The 14739-nt window shown below is 33.5% G+C and overlaps 4 protein-coding genes across 4 annotated transcripts; 1 reads left to right on the top strand and 3 right to left on the bottom strand.

Moving 5' to 3' along the window:
• The first annotated feature begins 140 nt into the window (after window positions 1–140).
• LOC131010177 (uncharacterized) lies at window positions 141–1023 on the top strand. Its single transcript, XM_057937602.1, has 3 exons — window positions 141–409; window positions 506–715; window positions 819–1023. Exons 1-3 carry the CDS (start codon window positions 141–143, stop codon window positions 1021–1023), a joined length of 684 nt encoding a protein of 227 aa, XP_057793585.1.
• A 2379-nt stretch (window positions 1024–3402) lies between these two features.
• Window positions 3403–4584, bottom strand: LOC130994467 (heavy metal-associated isoprenylated plant protein 24-like). The gene is made up of 2 exons (XM_057919511.1): window positions 3895–4584; window positions 3403–3808 (listed from the first exon to the last, which is right to left on the bottom strand). Exons 1-2 carry the CDS (start codon window positions 4046–4048, stop codon window positions 3513–3515), a joined length of 450 nt encoding a protein of 149 aa, XP_057775494.1. The 5' UTR covers window positions 4049–4584; the 3' UTR covers window positions 3403–3512.
• Window positions 4585–11555: 6971 nt separating this feature from the next.
• LOC130994362 (uncharacterized) lies at window positions 11556–12432 on the bottom strand. The gene is made up of 3 exons (XM_057919410.1): window positions 12285–12432; window positions 12089–12196; window positions 11556–12010 (listed from the first exon to the last, which is right to left on the bottom strand). The coding sequence occupies exons 1-3, from the start codon at window positions 12366–12368 to the stop codon at window positions 11627–11629; spliced, it is 576 nt and encodes a 191-aa protein (XP_057775393.1). The 5' UTR covers window positions 12369–12432; the 3' UTR covers window positions 11556–11626.
• Window positions 12433–13231: 799 nt separating this feature from the next.
• On the bottom strand, window positions 13232–14516 carry LOC130994129 (uncharacterized). The gene is made up of 3 exons (XM_057919167.1): window positions 14227–14516; window positions 14043–14142; window positions 13232–13957 (listed from the first exon to the last, which is right to left on the bottom strand). The coding sequence occupies exons 1-3, from the start codon at window positions 14463–14465 to the stop codon at window positions 13247–13249; spliced, it is 1050 nt and encodes a 349-aa protein (XP_057775150.1). The 5' UTR covers window positions 14466–14516; the 3' UTR covers window positions 13232–13246.
• Window positions 14517–14739: the final 223 nt, after the last annotated feature.

Here is a 14739-nt window from a genome sequence, read left to right as displayed (position 1 = left end):
AGAACATCGTTGGCAACCGACTTTCCCTTAATTTTTGTTTTTGCCATTTTACCGTTGCAATGCAACGGTTAGTTTTTTTTTTACTTCATTCAAATCACTCCCAAAAAATTCTCTCTACCTCTTGAAATTTTTTTACAAAAATGTCTTCTCCACAATCATCCTCTTCATCAAGCGATGGCGACGAGGAACGTGCTAAAAAATCTCTCAACTCATGCAACAATTTTGCCAAATTGTTGAAGCTATTGGTGAATCGAAGTCGGAAACCCCTCTTCCTTGAAAAAGGGTGTCGTAGAAGGCGTACATTCATCGGGACCGTGAAGTCGGTCTACACCGACTCCATTTTCTGGTGTCGATTTCGTATGCGGCATGCATTGTTTCTGCGCATCGTCAACGCCGCGCAGTCCGATCGGTATGCACTTGGCAGACCTGACTTCACACCGTTGCAGAAATGCACGGTTGCTATTTGTCAACTAGCAAATTGAGGTGCAGCTAACGAGTACGACAGGTATCTACGGATTGCGGAGTCCACCTCATTGGAATACCTGCGCATATTTTGTCGAATCATCAACCAACTCTTCGGCGCGGAATACTTGAGGAGGTCGACTTCCGCCGACTGCCAAAGGCTTCTAGCAATGCACGAGGAGAAGCACGGCTTCCCGAGAATGCTAGGAAGCATCGATTACATGCATTGGGCATGGAAGAATTGTCCAACGGTGTAGCAAGGAGCATACACTCGAGGCGATCAGGGGAAGCCAACCATCATCCTTGAAGCTGATGCATGCATCCCAAGATCTATGGATCTGGCATGTATTTTTTAGGACTTCTGGTTCAAACAACGACATCAACGTGCTCAACTCATTGACGTTGTTTAACGATCGACTAGAAGGAAGGGTTCCACTGATCACATATCAAGTCAACAACTCCTACTACAAGAGTAGGTACTACTTGACCGACGATATCTACCCTAATTGGCCTGTTTTGGTGAAGCGTCCTACACATCCGACAGATGCAAAGAGTAAGTGATTCAAGTTGATGCAGGAAGCGGCTCGCAAGGATATCGAACGAGCTTTCGGCGTGCTTCAACGCGTCTTTGGAGCAAGGAGAAGTTGAGCGACATCATGTTCACGTGTATCATTTTACACAATATGATCATCAAAGACGAAGGTGAGCACGCAACGGAATGAGAAGAAAATGTCACCGACTAAGCTTTGAGTAGCTCTACCGCAGCTCGTCCTCGCACCGCTGCTCCGCTGGAATTTCGTGCATGTGGCATGACAAGCATTTATGCGAGACGCGGAGATGCATGCTTGTCTCACTTTAGATTTGAAGGAGCACATTTGGTCTCGTTTTGGTCCGATTGAGCCCTAAAAAATTAGTGTAATTTTTATTTTTATTATTGTATTTTTTTCTTTAATTTTATTTTAATTATTGTATTGTTGAATTATATTTTTAATGAAAATTTGGAATTTTAAATAGAAGTGTAGAATTGGAATTAAATGGAAATGGAGATTTAAGCACCTCCATAAGCACCTATGCATTGGAGGAGGCACTCTCTCGTGCAACTGGTCTCTGAATGACACTACTTCAACATACAAATGACACTTGATGATCTCAAGTGTCATTTGTATGTTGACGTAGTGTCATTCGAAAATGTTCAAGTGTCATTTTCCGAATGAAGTAGTGTCATTCTGAAAACCAGTTGCACGGTGCAACCGGTTGCACAGGAATATTTGTGGCATTGGAGAGAAGAGATGCTTAAGGTGGGGACCACCATTTAAGTGGGAAGAGATCCAGTGTCCCACAATCTTATGTGTGCCACTGTGTCCCATGCTTATATCTATTATTTTAAAAATATTTTTTATAAAAATAAAATTTATTATAATACTATGAATTATATTTAATTTTTATTTGAAAAAATTAAATTTTTTAAAAAGCATATACCATGACTTTGAATTTATCAACCTATTATTAGCTAATAAAAGTGAAATTAAATGATAAAAAAATAATTATATACCCTAAATTGATGAAATAAACCCTAGTTAATAATCACAAAATTAAACTAAAGCATAAAAAGTTGAAATTGAAGAAAATATATACATAAAATTAAACAAAATTGAAAGTGAGACATAAAATATGGTACATTGAATCTTATTCCCATTTAAACACCACCTTAAGTACCTCCCATTGAAAATGCTCTTATTTCACTAATACCAAGTTAGAACCCCGAAATTGGGAGTTTGAAATTGGGACACCGTCAAAAGTCATAAATTTAAGAATTGAGCCGCGTATCCCGTGTCTCGACAGAAATTGAAGTCAAGACATTTTTATTAAAATTGTGATTACAGTGTGTGTTATATTTGATGTCCTATTTTATATTATATTTTTAATTTTATTTATTTTCTAATTTAATTTTAATTTTTTTGTGTTTTAATTTAATTTTATGATTATTAACTATGATTTGTTCCATATAATTTGGATATGTAATTATTTTATTATTTATTTATACTTTTATTAGTTAATAATAGGTTGATATTTGATAAATTCAAAAGTATGGTGTATACTTTTAAAAAAATTAGATTAAAGTATGGTTGATATTTTTATTTTTGGTGGGACCTTTATTCTATTACTTAAAAATCATCACCAATTTTCTTAAAACATGCGTTCATACAAAATTAATGTCATACTTTTGATGCACGAATGAAAGATGGAGTATCTGTTAATTAATTAGACACGTACCAATTAATAACGAACAGCTTATCGCCCACAAAATTTGAAACATACGTCATTACTTAAACAACTGAACCGATTAATTAACTGATCCATCAATATGCCCCAGTAGATTAATTCTCACAAAAAGTTTAAATTAAAAAAAAATACGAAGATCATCATATCACATAAAATATATTTATTAAACGTGAACAAATAAAACATCAATTTTATATTATTGTAAAGTTAAAAATACCACTAAAATAAAAAGGAGAAAAATTAATTACTCTTACAATTTTAACTTTGTTTTTTATAATTCACAAGTCGATGCTTTTTAGTTGGTAATTGACCTTATTTTGATACAATACACGACAAAAATATGCCTCTAATCGTGTATTGATCCCATTTTATCTATAATTTATTGTAAGTCTTTTTAAAAATATAAATTAATCATATTTTGTCTACAATTCACATCACAAATCTTCTTATAATGGTGTTATATTTTACCATGTCGGTACGTTCCACAAGAGTGCGTGTGTGTTTTTTTTAGATCTCTTGTTCCACTAATAAAAGCGGGTCATTTCTTTCATTGATAACATATTCACCTAACATTGAATAAAACTCTTACTACCAATAATCATGTACATTCGTATAAGATGGAGGGTGTATTATTTATCTTCACAGTAGCAAAATGTATACGTTGATATATAACTCTATTTATTAATGCACAGTACAAAAAGAAGTAGCACTCATAATTTGATATTACAGTTGAAGTATATATATAATGCATCTGGAATCAACAAAATTCACATAATAGAGCAAGCATTAGGATTCTCATCGCTAAACATGAGCGTATACTTCTCCTCGACCGGGTTCAAGGCGACCACCTCCGGGTCGGTGGTGGCCCGGACGAAATTGGGCGGCGCCTTCTTGTCGTAGACGCCGGCCACGTAGGGATGCGCCACCATCGTATAGGGCACGTACGGCCAGGGCTCGGCCTTCTTGCCAGTCGACTTAGCAGCTGCCAGAACCTTCTTAGCGTCTACGAAGCCGTACACCGTCGCCTTCTGCTGCTTCATGTCGATATCCACCGATTTCGCACCTGCATGTCGATATATAGATTCATCATCCACTGAATGTCACGTGCTCGTTTGCGTGCCTTATTTATATAATTAAGTTGTTAATTACCTTTGACGCCGGAGAGTGCTTTCTTGACTTTGAGTGCGCAGCCCTCGCAATCCATTCTGATTTTTACAGCTACAGTGTTTAGCTGCTTCTTTTTCTTCTTCTTGGTGCTGCTTAGCAAATCTGACAAGTATTCCATAGTTCCTGCAACTCCCATCTTCAAGTAGTGTGTGTGTGTGTGTGTGTGTGTGTAAGTGAGTGAGTGAGTGCGTGTGGGAGAGGTTTGGTTGAAAATATTAAACAGGAGACAAAAGGTAATGGAATGTTGTTTTATTGAGTTCGATCGTAAATTGAGAGCTGAGGATTCTAGAAAGAATTATTTGTGGAAGGATAGGTAGGGAAACTCATGATATACAATATATATAATGTATGTACGTGTGTGTGTGGTGAGGGTTGCATGAATTTTGAGTGAAGGGGAAAATATGAGAGGTAGAAATAGTGGAAAATAATAATGGAGTGGGGTTGGGTTGGGTTGAGTGCTAGAAACTTCTCAAATCATGGGATTTTCTTCAATTAGTAGCTAAGAAAAAACACAAGAAACCAAATTTATAACCGATTTTCTATTTCCCAAGACTTTTGATCATATTTCTTTCTAGAGCGTCTAATGTTTTTAAGTTACGAACAAGCTGGCCTCATATATATAGAAGCGTAAATTGCTTTAGTTACGTTATTGTGATTTTCCTTTAATTTTTTTCGTGACTTTGGTAGTGTTTCATTGACACGGAAAGGATAAATAAAACTAATTTTAAAAAGGTAAATATCTTATTCTTAATTGAGACAGCAACCTCCTAACTTTGCTCCTTAATCATCTCGCGCCTAACTAATTTGTCATTTTTTACATATTATATGCATCATCCTATTATTCCAATGCATAAATATATATACAATATCTTTTTTTAAATTACAAGAGATATCGACTATGTAGTATCTATATATGTATTATATAGTCAAATAAGTCATTACACGCACTCAGGCGGGACCTCTGCATCACACAAATATGAGAAATATTTACACCGCACGCAGGTGGGACCTTTATACCATACAAAAGTGAAAAAACTACACCGTACGTAGACGAGATTAAACCCAAGGTAAGAGAGTTTTTGAGTACTTCAACTTTTCATTGGAGCTTAATGCATATAACAATGTTTGCATCAACTTTCACGTCGTCGCTACTAAACATATCTCTATAAGCGGATGGAATTCTTTGTTCCGTATTTTATTGTGTTCAATAATATCCTGATAGTAATTTTATTATTTATAATTACTATTTATTATAAAAAATACAATAATATATCGTTATTTAATGAATCTTAATTATTATAAAATGAATATACCATCATTTACATTAATTAACTCTAATAATTAATTATTAATTAAAAATTAGAAAATAAATATAAAAAATAATTATAAATTTTTTCAATTAGATCAGTGAACCTTAATTAATTATCTTAAAATTATTCTAAACCATAATAAAGTAAAATCAAAGAAAAAAAATCAAAATTATTAAAAAATAGTAAGACACTAGCTAAATATAGAGCAGAGAACCTCATGTGAGATTCAGGAAATGCAAACAAGCTTCATCACCTCCAACCAATTTTTTTTTTTTTTAAATCATATTATAGTATTTGTTATTTTATAAAAAAAATTATTATCACTTCCCCGAATATTTTCATGCATCCACTTTTGATTACGCTCAACGTGGAGGCAAACACTTCCAATCAATTCCAATGAAGATAAAATAATTATATTTCCATGATAATGTAGATATATATATACTTAATTATCTCTGATGAATGGAATTTTTAAGAAGGCGATTTAATCAACTTTGACGATGACGGAAAACGAAATCATCTTTGGAATCTCTGCGTTATTCAATCAATCGGTTTCCGAAAGGTAGGATTAGTTTGACTAAACAAAAATTAATTTACTTCGTATTTAAGGCAACCGGAGGGATAAAAAAATGTTAATTAATTAATAAACGATGACTGTTTGCATGTGATATTAATTACGATGCGATGTTTTGGCGCCACGTTGTCGTGCGATTGTTTGGACACGTGGCAGTGTAAGCAATCTAGGGTTTCGAAGGTGACCATCTGTAAATAAAGAAAAAATTGAAATGGAGGAGTTGGTAGTGACTTGTGCACCTGAAATGAGCTGATGTTTACAACTAAAATTTGTCCATTTGTCACAATTTGGTTGATTTGGGCGGTGGGATAATTTCTCTTTTTCTTTTTCTAATTTTATTTAGTTATTTTTTTATTTATTTTGTGGAAAATAGTGAGAGGGGGTTGGATATGCATGGCCACTAATTAAATAGTTATCTCTCCACAAGATGTGGCATGCATCTATCGACAATGTTTTTATGTTTTCAATTTATTGGAGCACTTACAATAATTCATTAACTTTTTGGGTGGTAGATACAAATTAATTAATTTATATATATATCCACACCCCAAAACTTTCCAGCTTTTTCTTATTTCACTTTTCCACTTGAACCTTTTCCTTCTGCAGTTTAGCATTAAAAAATAAATACTGCCAATTAGTAGCTTCATCCATGTAGCCTTCATGAAACTGATTTTGAGTTATTTATTTTATATAAGGGTAAATACTTGTCTCTTCAAATATATTTCTAGAGCAAATTAAAGTACCTGAATTTTATTCCTATTTTTTACACACAAAAGTTATCTCCCATGGAGTAAACAAATTAGTTGGAAACTCATGAATATTTTACGATTTATTTGGCATCAAATAGTTTAACAAAGAAAAAGAAATAAGATGTTGAGTGTACTAAGTTTCATTACAGCAATCAAGATTCATTGGTAGCCGACCTCCTTGAACGGAATCAAAGTATAAGGAGAATCTTAATTTATTTTCTCTGGATTTGACTAATTTTGCTATGATATTTTGTTGCATATTGCACGTATGCATTGACATTATCTAATGAAAATGAAATTCTCTGGAATTAGGCCTGAAATACAGTTACCAAGTCTAAATCTAGCAATATAATACGGTATATATTATTAAAAAATTAAAGTGCAATTTTAAGATTCTATTTATGTTTGAAGAAGTGTCAACGAAAGTCATTTGCCCCCACCGACCACGACCCCTGCATTGCATATTCTACATTCACATTCAATTGCCACTAAAATGTAGATACGTATTATCCCAAAGAATTGCTTAATTAGACTTTTTTGCCGCTAACTAAATTCGGGACTTTTATCAAGACTCGTAAAGGCTTCGATTAGATTCTGCAATATTTTTTTCAAATCCATATATATAAACTTAATTATAAGACACAATATTATTAATAAATTATCATGAATTAATTACTTGAAATATATATTGTGGACGATACGTTAACGATGTTTTTAGAATTTGGAATCTAGGGCCGACTGGTTAATAGATTGGATTAATGCAATAATATGACGGATCGTATTTAAAGAATTATATAATCAAATAATCTTTAATATTGTTCAATTCATCAAATAATACGGTGCATGGTACTGGAAAAATCTCATAGGATTGAGTTTTTTTTTTTTATATCATTAATTACTGAGTATTTTATCATCAAACCTTTTCAATGAAATATGAATAAAAATAATTTAAATAATCAAGAATTTTGAGGTAATTAATTTTATCTATTAAAACTAATTTCTTAAGAGTAGTGATTTTTAGACACCAAGGTGTCTAGACACCTAGGTTTTAACCGGTTTTTATGTGGATTTTTGATTGAACCGATTTTTTGCTAATTTATGGTTTTACTAAAATATTCTTTCCTTATATTTCTCAAATATTTATAATCTACTCTAATTTTTTTTTGTATTTTTGTTTTTTTCAGTATTGTTTGCCGTTTTTTTTTTTGCCAAATTTTTTTTCTTGAAAAATATATATTATTTTAATTGTTTTTTTTCGAATTTTGTTATTTTTATATTAAAATATCATTTTTTAAATTCCTCAACTACTTCTAATCTTATCCTATTTATTTAGTATTTTAGTTTTTTTCCCTATTTTTTTGTTTATTCGAAAATTGTTTTTTTCTGAAAAATGAAAATTTTATTATTTTTTTCAAATTATTATTTATTTATTTCTTTCTGAGATTTATTTTTTTCAATGAAATTATGAATTGTTGTAAACATAATCCTATAGTAATTATTTTTGCATATATTATTTTTTATTGTTCAGAAAATAAAAAAAAATTCGAATTTTTTTTTTAATTTATATCATTTGTTTTTCGAATTTTATTTTATTTTTTTCGAAAATTTATGAATTGACTATGTTTTCTTTTAAATTTGTTCGATTGTTGAGGGTTCTATTTTCAGCCAATTTTTTTTTTCTTCCGAAAATTGTTTTAATCTTTTTGATTTGTTTCCATTAGAATATCCTTTCCAAAATGATCTTATCCGTTTTTTAGTATTATATTCGATTTTAATTCTTTCTGTTATTTTTTCTTCTGTAATTTTATTTTGTTTTTTCAAAAATTGTATTACTCCTTCCGTCTCACAAAAACATGAACAAATGGAAGTGGCACGGGTCTTAAGAAATGTTAGTTAAATATTATTGTGAATGGAAAATGAGTCCTACTTTATAATGTGTTTTGAGAGTAATAAGTTAATTGAGGAAAAGTAGTGGTGGGCCATGATGGTTTTTTTGTGAATAAGTATGAAAAGGATGGATAAAAAATAAGGAAATAATGTATAAAAATGAAAATGTTCATGTTTTTGTGAGACACCCCAAAATAACAAAATGTTCATATTTTTGTGAGACGAAGGGAGTATTATTTTTTTTTTCCCTTTAATATGAGGATTCTCCTACAAAACAATTAAATTTGTTTCCACACATATTATATGTTCCAAAATTTATATTATTTATATTTTTCGACTATATTTTATTCATTTTTTTACATTTATTTTAGGATTCTCTTAAAAATAATTGTAGATTGTTTTCCATATGTATTATTTTTCTTGAAAATTCTATTATTTATTTTTTTCAAAAATGGTGATTTTTTAATTTTTCTCCACTAATAATTAAGTACGATTAATACTTGTAAATAATAAAGGAATTATTAACACACGACTAACTAATCATCTAGGTTTAATTAAGTAAATAGTAAAAGACAAATATAACCTTTGTATGATTCAGTTTATAATTATTATATCACGTTTAGTAAATTATATGTTATTTATTCTTTCGAGCAATGCCCCTTTGTATGATTTAGTTTATTATTATTTCTGACGGTTGAGTAATGCGGTTGCCACTATCGGAGAAGGTGGCAAAGTATCACTCACATATTATTGAGGTCTCAGGTTCAAATCCCCCCAAGCACCCTTTTTCTTGTTATTTCTATTTTTTTTAATTCGAAAAAATTATATAAATGAAAACGATTTTAAAAAAAAATTGAAACAAATTTATAAATGAAACACCTTTTTCTTGTTATTTTGGTTCTTTGTTTTTTAAATCATTTTCGATTTTTTTTAAATATTCGAAAAAATTATACAAATGAAAACGAATTTTTTTTAAATATTCAAAAAAATTATATAAATGAAAACGATTTTTTTTTTAAATATTCGAAAAAAATTTATAAATGAAACACCTTTTTCTTGTTATTTTGGTTCTTTGTTTTTTAAATCATTTTCGAAATGTTTTTTTTAATATTCGAAAAAAAATATATAAATGAAAACAAATCTAGGATTATTTTAGGAGAATCCCTAAATTAGTGGAATCAAATCTGAGATTATTATTTGGAGAAATTAAAATCTCTAAATTAGTGGAATCAAATCTAGGATTATTTTAGGATAATCTCTAAATTAGTGAAAATAAATAAAAATAACATAATTTTCGAAAAATAATAATAAATATTAATTTCGAAAAAATATCAATTGCAAAAAAAAAAACAAATCCGAAAAATAAATAATACTAAAAATTTGAAACAAATAAATATTAATTTCGAAAAACAAAATTAATTTCGAAAACTAAATAATAAAATCTTGAAACAAATAAATAAAAAAAATCTGCAATTAAAACTCATAAATTCGAATTTATTATATGATTTATAAAATTTTTGAAAATAAATAATAGATAAATAAGGTAACAACAAAACCTATAATTAAGGAAACAATTAAAAACGAAAAAGCTGGAAAACAACCGAAAAAAAATAGAGTAAAATTAGGTTGGATACTTTAGTAAAATCATCAATTAACAAAAAATCGGTTCAATTAAAAAATCACAAAAAACCCGGTTAACACCTAGGTGTCTAGACACTTAGGTGTCTCAAAATCATTATTGATTTCTTAAATATAGACATCCCTGATTGATACACAAGACCTCGAATTTAGGGGTTGTTGACATATATATAGAGGATAAGATGCTACGTGTACTAAAAATACCACATATGAACTTGTAGCATGTTAGTACTCTACACATGTCATAAAATATTCTCGAAATAAATACTACTAGTAATTGTTATCATCTGTTGGTACGAGTCATAATTACGACATTATATTTCAATCTATTTTCTTACAGATTTGTTTTAGTAATTTTTTCCTCAACATTTGTCAGTTCCCGAATATATTCTATTTATAACATTGGCTCGAAATTTGACACTAAAACTTACACTACAAAAAAAGCGTTGATTACCGACGGCTAAATGCCGTCGGTAAAAAAAGACGGCCGCCGGTAAATAGTGTTACCGGCGGCGATAACGGCGGCAAACTCCCGCCGCTAAACAGTTCGTCGGCAACGACAATAACGGCGGCGAACATCCGCCGTCGGCAGTTAACGGCGGCGATGCCGCCGGAATTATCGCCGTTAAACGGCGGAGCCTAGCCGGAGAATTAGCGGCGGCAGACACCGCCGCTAGTTACCGAGGGCTATTTTGCCGTCGGTATAGAGAGCCACCGGAGTCCGACTGACCCTGCCGGAAAACTACCGACGGCGATTACCGCCGCTAACTAGCGGCGGCGAATCGCCGTCGGTAACAAGCTACCGCCGGCCGGTGGATCATGCCGGAGGATGGCCGGGTATTTACCGAGGGGAAATTGCCGTCGGTAACTAGCGACGGCGTTTTGCCCACGGTAATGTTTTTTTTTTATATTTTTTTATTTTATTTTATTTATTTATTTATTTATTTATTTATTTTATTGTATATTGTATATCCACAATTTATTTCCGTATTTATACGGTATTGTATACTTTAGACGAACTTCCCAGTCGGCGACCCGACTTCCCAGTGGGTCACCCATCTTGCTTGTGCTATGTGTCAAGCACGCTTAACTTTGAAATTCTTTTCGAGTGATCACCAGTACAGAACACTCGTATTATTGATATATCTACATCTATTAATTCATTTAAATGCTATATACTCACTCATATAATTATAATCTTTGAATATGTGGAGATAATACCTTAAATATGTTGTTAATTAGTGAGCGAGTTCGTTTCGGTCCTTATTTTTATCGTCGGTAAAATATTTAATTAATATTTAATAATTAATTAATTAATTAATTAATTAATTAATTTTTTTTTTAACATTAATACACCAAAAGTGTTTTAATTTGGTTATTATAATGTGATTTGAATTTATTTGTTTATGTTAAATGCAATCATCATCATCCTTGCCATAAATATATAAAACATTTATAGTTTTAATAATTAAAGCACTTGAAATATATAGTTCAATAAAACATAAATTTGAAAAGAAAGTGCAAATGTAATTTTGTTTGAAAACATAAACATAAGTCTAAGCATCATCATCATCATCATCATCGGCATCAGGGTGTGGAGGTGGCTGAGCATTATACATCCTCATAAACGCCTCCAATTGAGCCACGCGGTCCTGCATCTGTTGGCGTTCTGCTTGCTCTGCCGCCATGCGCTCCTCTATCTGTTGGCGTTGTGCTTGCTCTGCCGCCAATCGCTCCTCCAGCGTGGAGATCCGTGTCTCATAAAGCTGCTGAGACACCGCAGAACTGTCCGTGCTGCGGATAGACCCCCTACTAGCCTGACTCTGCCCGGCACTCCCGACGCCGTAGATCCGTGACCTATCAATTTGCACCACCTCCAAATACACCTCGTCTAGCCGCTCCTGTCGTCCTGTGGCAGCGGCCAGTCGATGAACCTCGGCCTAATACATACATAACAATGCATAATTGTTAGAAAATAAATACATTCACTAAATATTTGAATAAACTTAAACACTTACGTCAATTCTAGCATCTCTCTCCGACGTATAACTTCCGTCGGCGTACGTGTGGAGGCGGAGGAAGGTGGCATAGTTCGGTGCATCCTGGGGAGTACCAGGATCCAAGCTCTGTAGATGCATTTATATAAGATAAATAAGTTATATTAGTCAATATATTAATTTAATTTATATACTTAATTATTTGTTAATTACATACCATATACTGCTGCAGGATACGAGTCGACTGGGACCCGCCCACGTGCCTACTGATCCCTGTACCCTCCCCATCGGGCTCGGACATCCGGTTGGCACGAGCTCGAGTTGAAACAGCCTCAACCTCGGGCTGATGCCAGTAATCCCGGAGTCCAGTCTAGAAATCGGGAGTCATCCAGACGGGCCTAGATATCTCTCTCCCTTGGCTGATACACTGCTTGAGAGTTGTCTTGTAGTCGCTCATCATGTCGGAGTACCTTTTGCGGGCTTTTGTCTCCCACATGATCCTCACGTCATGCTCATCATCGGGCTGCCACGTAAACTCTTTCTGTTGAAAGAAAGAGAATTAATTTAATATCAAACATTTTAACAATTTAATATGATATATTTATATGTATTATAAATTTAATTGTACCTGTAATTCATCAAAAAATTTATCCTTCATCGCCGGGGGCGTCAACTTCCATGTGTACCCGCCTGGGTTTTCAAACATCTTAAATGTGCACGTGCAAGCTTTGGACAGGCCAGTGGGCTCCAACAAAACACTGTGTACAAGTAATTTTGTCACTTAATCATGGTGTACGAGAAACAGTAATTTTAACTAATGTACTTACCCAGTCTCAGGATGCCTCTGAAATACCGTCCTCCCATCAGGTGCCTTAACCTCTCTCTCTCTGATAGCGGCAGCTGTAGGGCCCCTAGGCCTTCTAGCCCATGAACTACTAGAAGCATTGGGAGTCTCGGGAGTCCCAGAAATATGCGTCCCAGACCCATCAGATGTATCTGCTGTAGCTTCTGGCGCATTAACGCCAGATCGCCTCCCAAATCCCAAGAAATCTCGAGAGGTAGACATGATGCCTGTTGCATACAATTAAATTAACAAATATATAGCGAAACGTAACATTAACAGTAACTAACAAACATAACAAATTTGCAATCAAATTCAACCAAAATGTGCATTTACATTTATTCATAAGCATCACTACTATCATCATCATTATCGTTAGATGTCAACGGGGAATCATCGTCTTCTGCTTCATCGTCATCTTCAATCTCAACGACTCCACCGAGGGGATGAAGGAGAAGTGGTTGTTCAATGCCTACACTTGTGTGAGTAGGCATAATAGTAACCACTTCTTCTTGAAATGGTTGATCTAATGTTGATGTAGATGCTGCAGTAGACACTTCAACCTTAGATCTTGCGTTGACTTTGCATGCTGACCACCAATTTTTCTTTGATTGGTTCGTACTGGGATAGGGACAGTAAAACACTTGAACTACTTGACTCGCCAAAACAAAGGGATCATACTTCTTATATCTTCGTGTGTGGTTCAGTGAAACTAACTTGAAGTCTGTATCAATAGAAGTTCCCTGAGCCGACAAGTCAAACCATTCACAGTTGAACAAGACTGTCTGCTTAATTGGATACCCCGGATACTCCAGCACGCAAACCTCTTGCAGACGCCCATAAAAGTCTAGCACATCTCTATCACTACCATAGACCGAACCTTTTATGCAAACGCCACTGTTCACAGTCGCACTCTCTCTATCATGATCAGTTGTGTGAAACCTGTAGCCATTCACGAAATAGCCGGAGTATGTTTCAATCTCCCTTAATGGTCCAGCTGCAAGCGACCTAATATAAGGGTTCAACTCGTCGTTACAAGGACGACAAACCTGTTTCACACAAATATCATTTAAGTTTGCTAGCCAATTTTAGAGTAAGTAAATGTATATTTAACATAAATTTATCGTCTCTTACGTAATGGTTAAACCACAGAATAAACTCGTTGTGAAACACGACTTCAAACTCTACATCAGTCATGTAAGGATTTGCATATCGTTTTTCCTCCTTGAAGATCCTTGGATACAAAGAATCAAATAAATATGTTAACACCTATATATGATGAACACTTCTTATACGTAAATTGAACGAGAATACTCACTTGCTATATGTCTCTGCAACCTCTGCACAATTGCTCAAAATATACATGTGTGCAGCATGCCATTCGCGCTCATCCATGTATCTCTTCGTCCCTCGGCCAAGTGAACGCCCAATAGGTTTGAATATGGCGAGACAAAGAGGATCATCATTTTCAGCAACGGGCATCTCAATATTGCGAGGCAAAGTTGTCCACTTTGTAGATATTTGATCTTCAAAGTAAAACGAAGAGAAGGTTGACATTTCTGCAAGTAAGTATGCATTGGCGATGGACGCCTCAACCTTGGCTTTGTTTTTTATAAGATTTTTCTGTATCTTTTGTCTTCCCCTTCACATTCAGGACAGTATTAAACACGTTATCAAACACATTTTTCTCAATGTGCATGACATCCAGATTATGTCGAATCAAAAGATATCTCCAATAGGGTAGATCCCAAAATATGCTTTTCTTTTTCCACCCTACATCTTGATATTTGGCGAGTTGAGCGTTCCTGCCATCGAAGTCTTCGGTAACCTT

Source organism: Salvia miltiorrhiza, chromosome 1 (assembly GCF_028751815.1).
Source record: "Salvia miltiorrhiza cultivar Shanhuang (shh) chromosome 1, IMPLAD_Smil_shh, whole genome shotgun sequence".
NCBI lineage: Eukaryota > Viridiplantae > Streptophyta > Magnoliopsida > Lamiales > Lamiaceae > Salvia > Salvia miltiorrhiza.
Note: the sequence above shows the minus strand (reverse complement) of the source record. Positions and strands in the feature narration are given on the sequence as shown.

What these genes read in the sequence shown, in the direction of transcription:
- LOC130994129 (XM_057919167.1), bottom strand. Translation starts at nt 14,465, where the DNA reads ATGTCAACCTTCTCTTCGTTTTACTTTGAAGATCAAATATCTACAAAG. An exon ending in GTTGCAGAGACATATAGCAA is followed by an intron (nt 14,143 to 14,226) that starts GTGAGTATTCTC and finishes TTTGTATCCAAG; the next exon opens with GATCTTCAAGGAGGAAAAAC. An exon ending in TTCTGTGGTTTAACCATTAC is followed by an intron (nt 13,958 to 14,042) that starts GTAAGAGACGAT and finishes TGTGTGAAACAG; the next exon opens with GTTTGTCGTCCTTGTAACGA.
- LOC131010177 (XM_057937602.1), top strand. Translation starts at nt 141, where the DNA reads ATGTCTTCTCCACAATCATCCTCTTCATCAAGCGATGGCGACGAGGAA. An exon ending in AACGCCGCGCAGTCCGATCG is followed by an intron (nt 410 to 505) that starts GTATGCACTTGG and finishes CGAGTACGACAG; the next exon opens with GTATCTACGGATTGCGGAGT. An exon ending in TGGAAGAATTGTCCAACGGT is followed by an intron (nt 716 to 818) that starts GTAGCAAGGAGC and finishes TGTATTTTTTAG; the next exon opens with GACTTCTGGTTCAAACAACG.
- LOC130994467 (XM_057919511.1), bottom strand. Translation starts at nt 4,048, where the DNA reads ATGGGAGTTGCAGGAACTATGGAATACTTGTCAGATTTGCTAAGCAGC. An exon ending in AGCACTCTCCGGCGTCAAAG is followed by an intron (nt 3,809 to 3,894) that starts GTAATTAACAAC and finishes ATCGACATGCAG; the next exon opens with GTGCGAAATCGGTGGATATC.
- LOC130994362 (XM_057919410.1), bottom strand. Translation starts at nt 12,368, where the DNA reads ATGTCCGAGCCCGATGGGGAGGGTACAGGGATCAGTAGGCACGTGGGC. An exon ending in GTATCCTGCAGCAGTATATG is followed by an intron (nt 12,197 to 12,284) that starts GTATGTAATTAA and finishes ATGCATCTACAG; the next exon opens with AGCTTGGATCCTGGTACTCC. An exon ending in AGAGAGATGCTAGAATTGAC is followed by an intron (nt 12,011 to 12,088) that starts GTAAGTGTTTAA and finishes TGTATGTATTAG; the next exon opens with GCCGAGGTTCATCGACTGGC.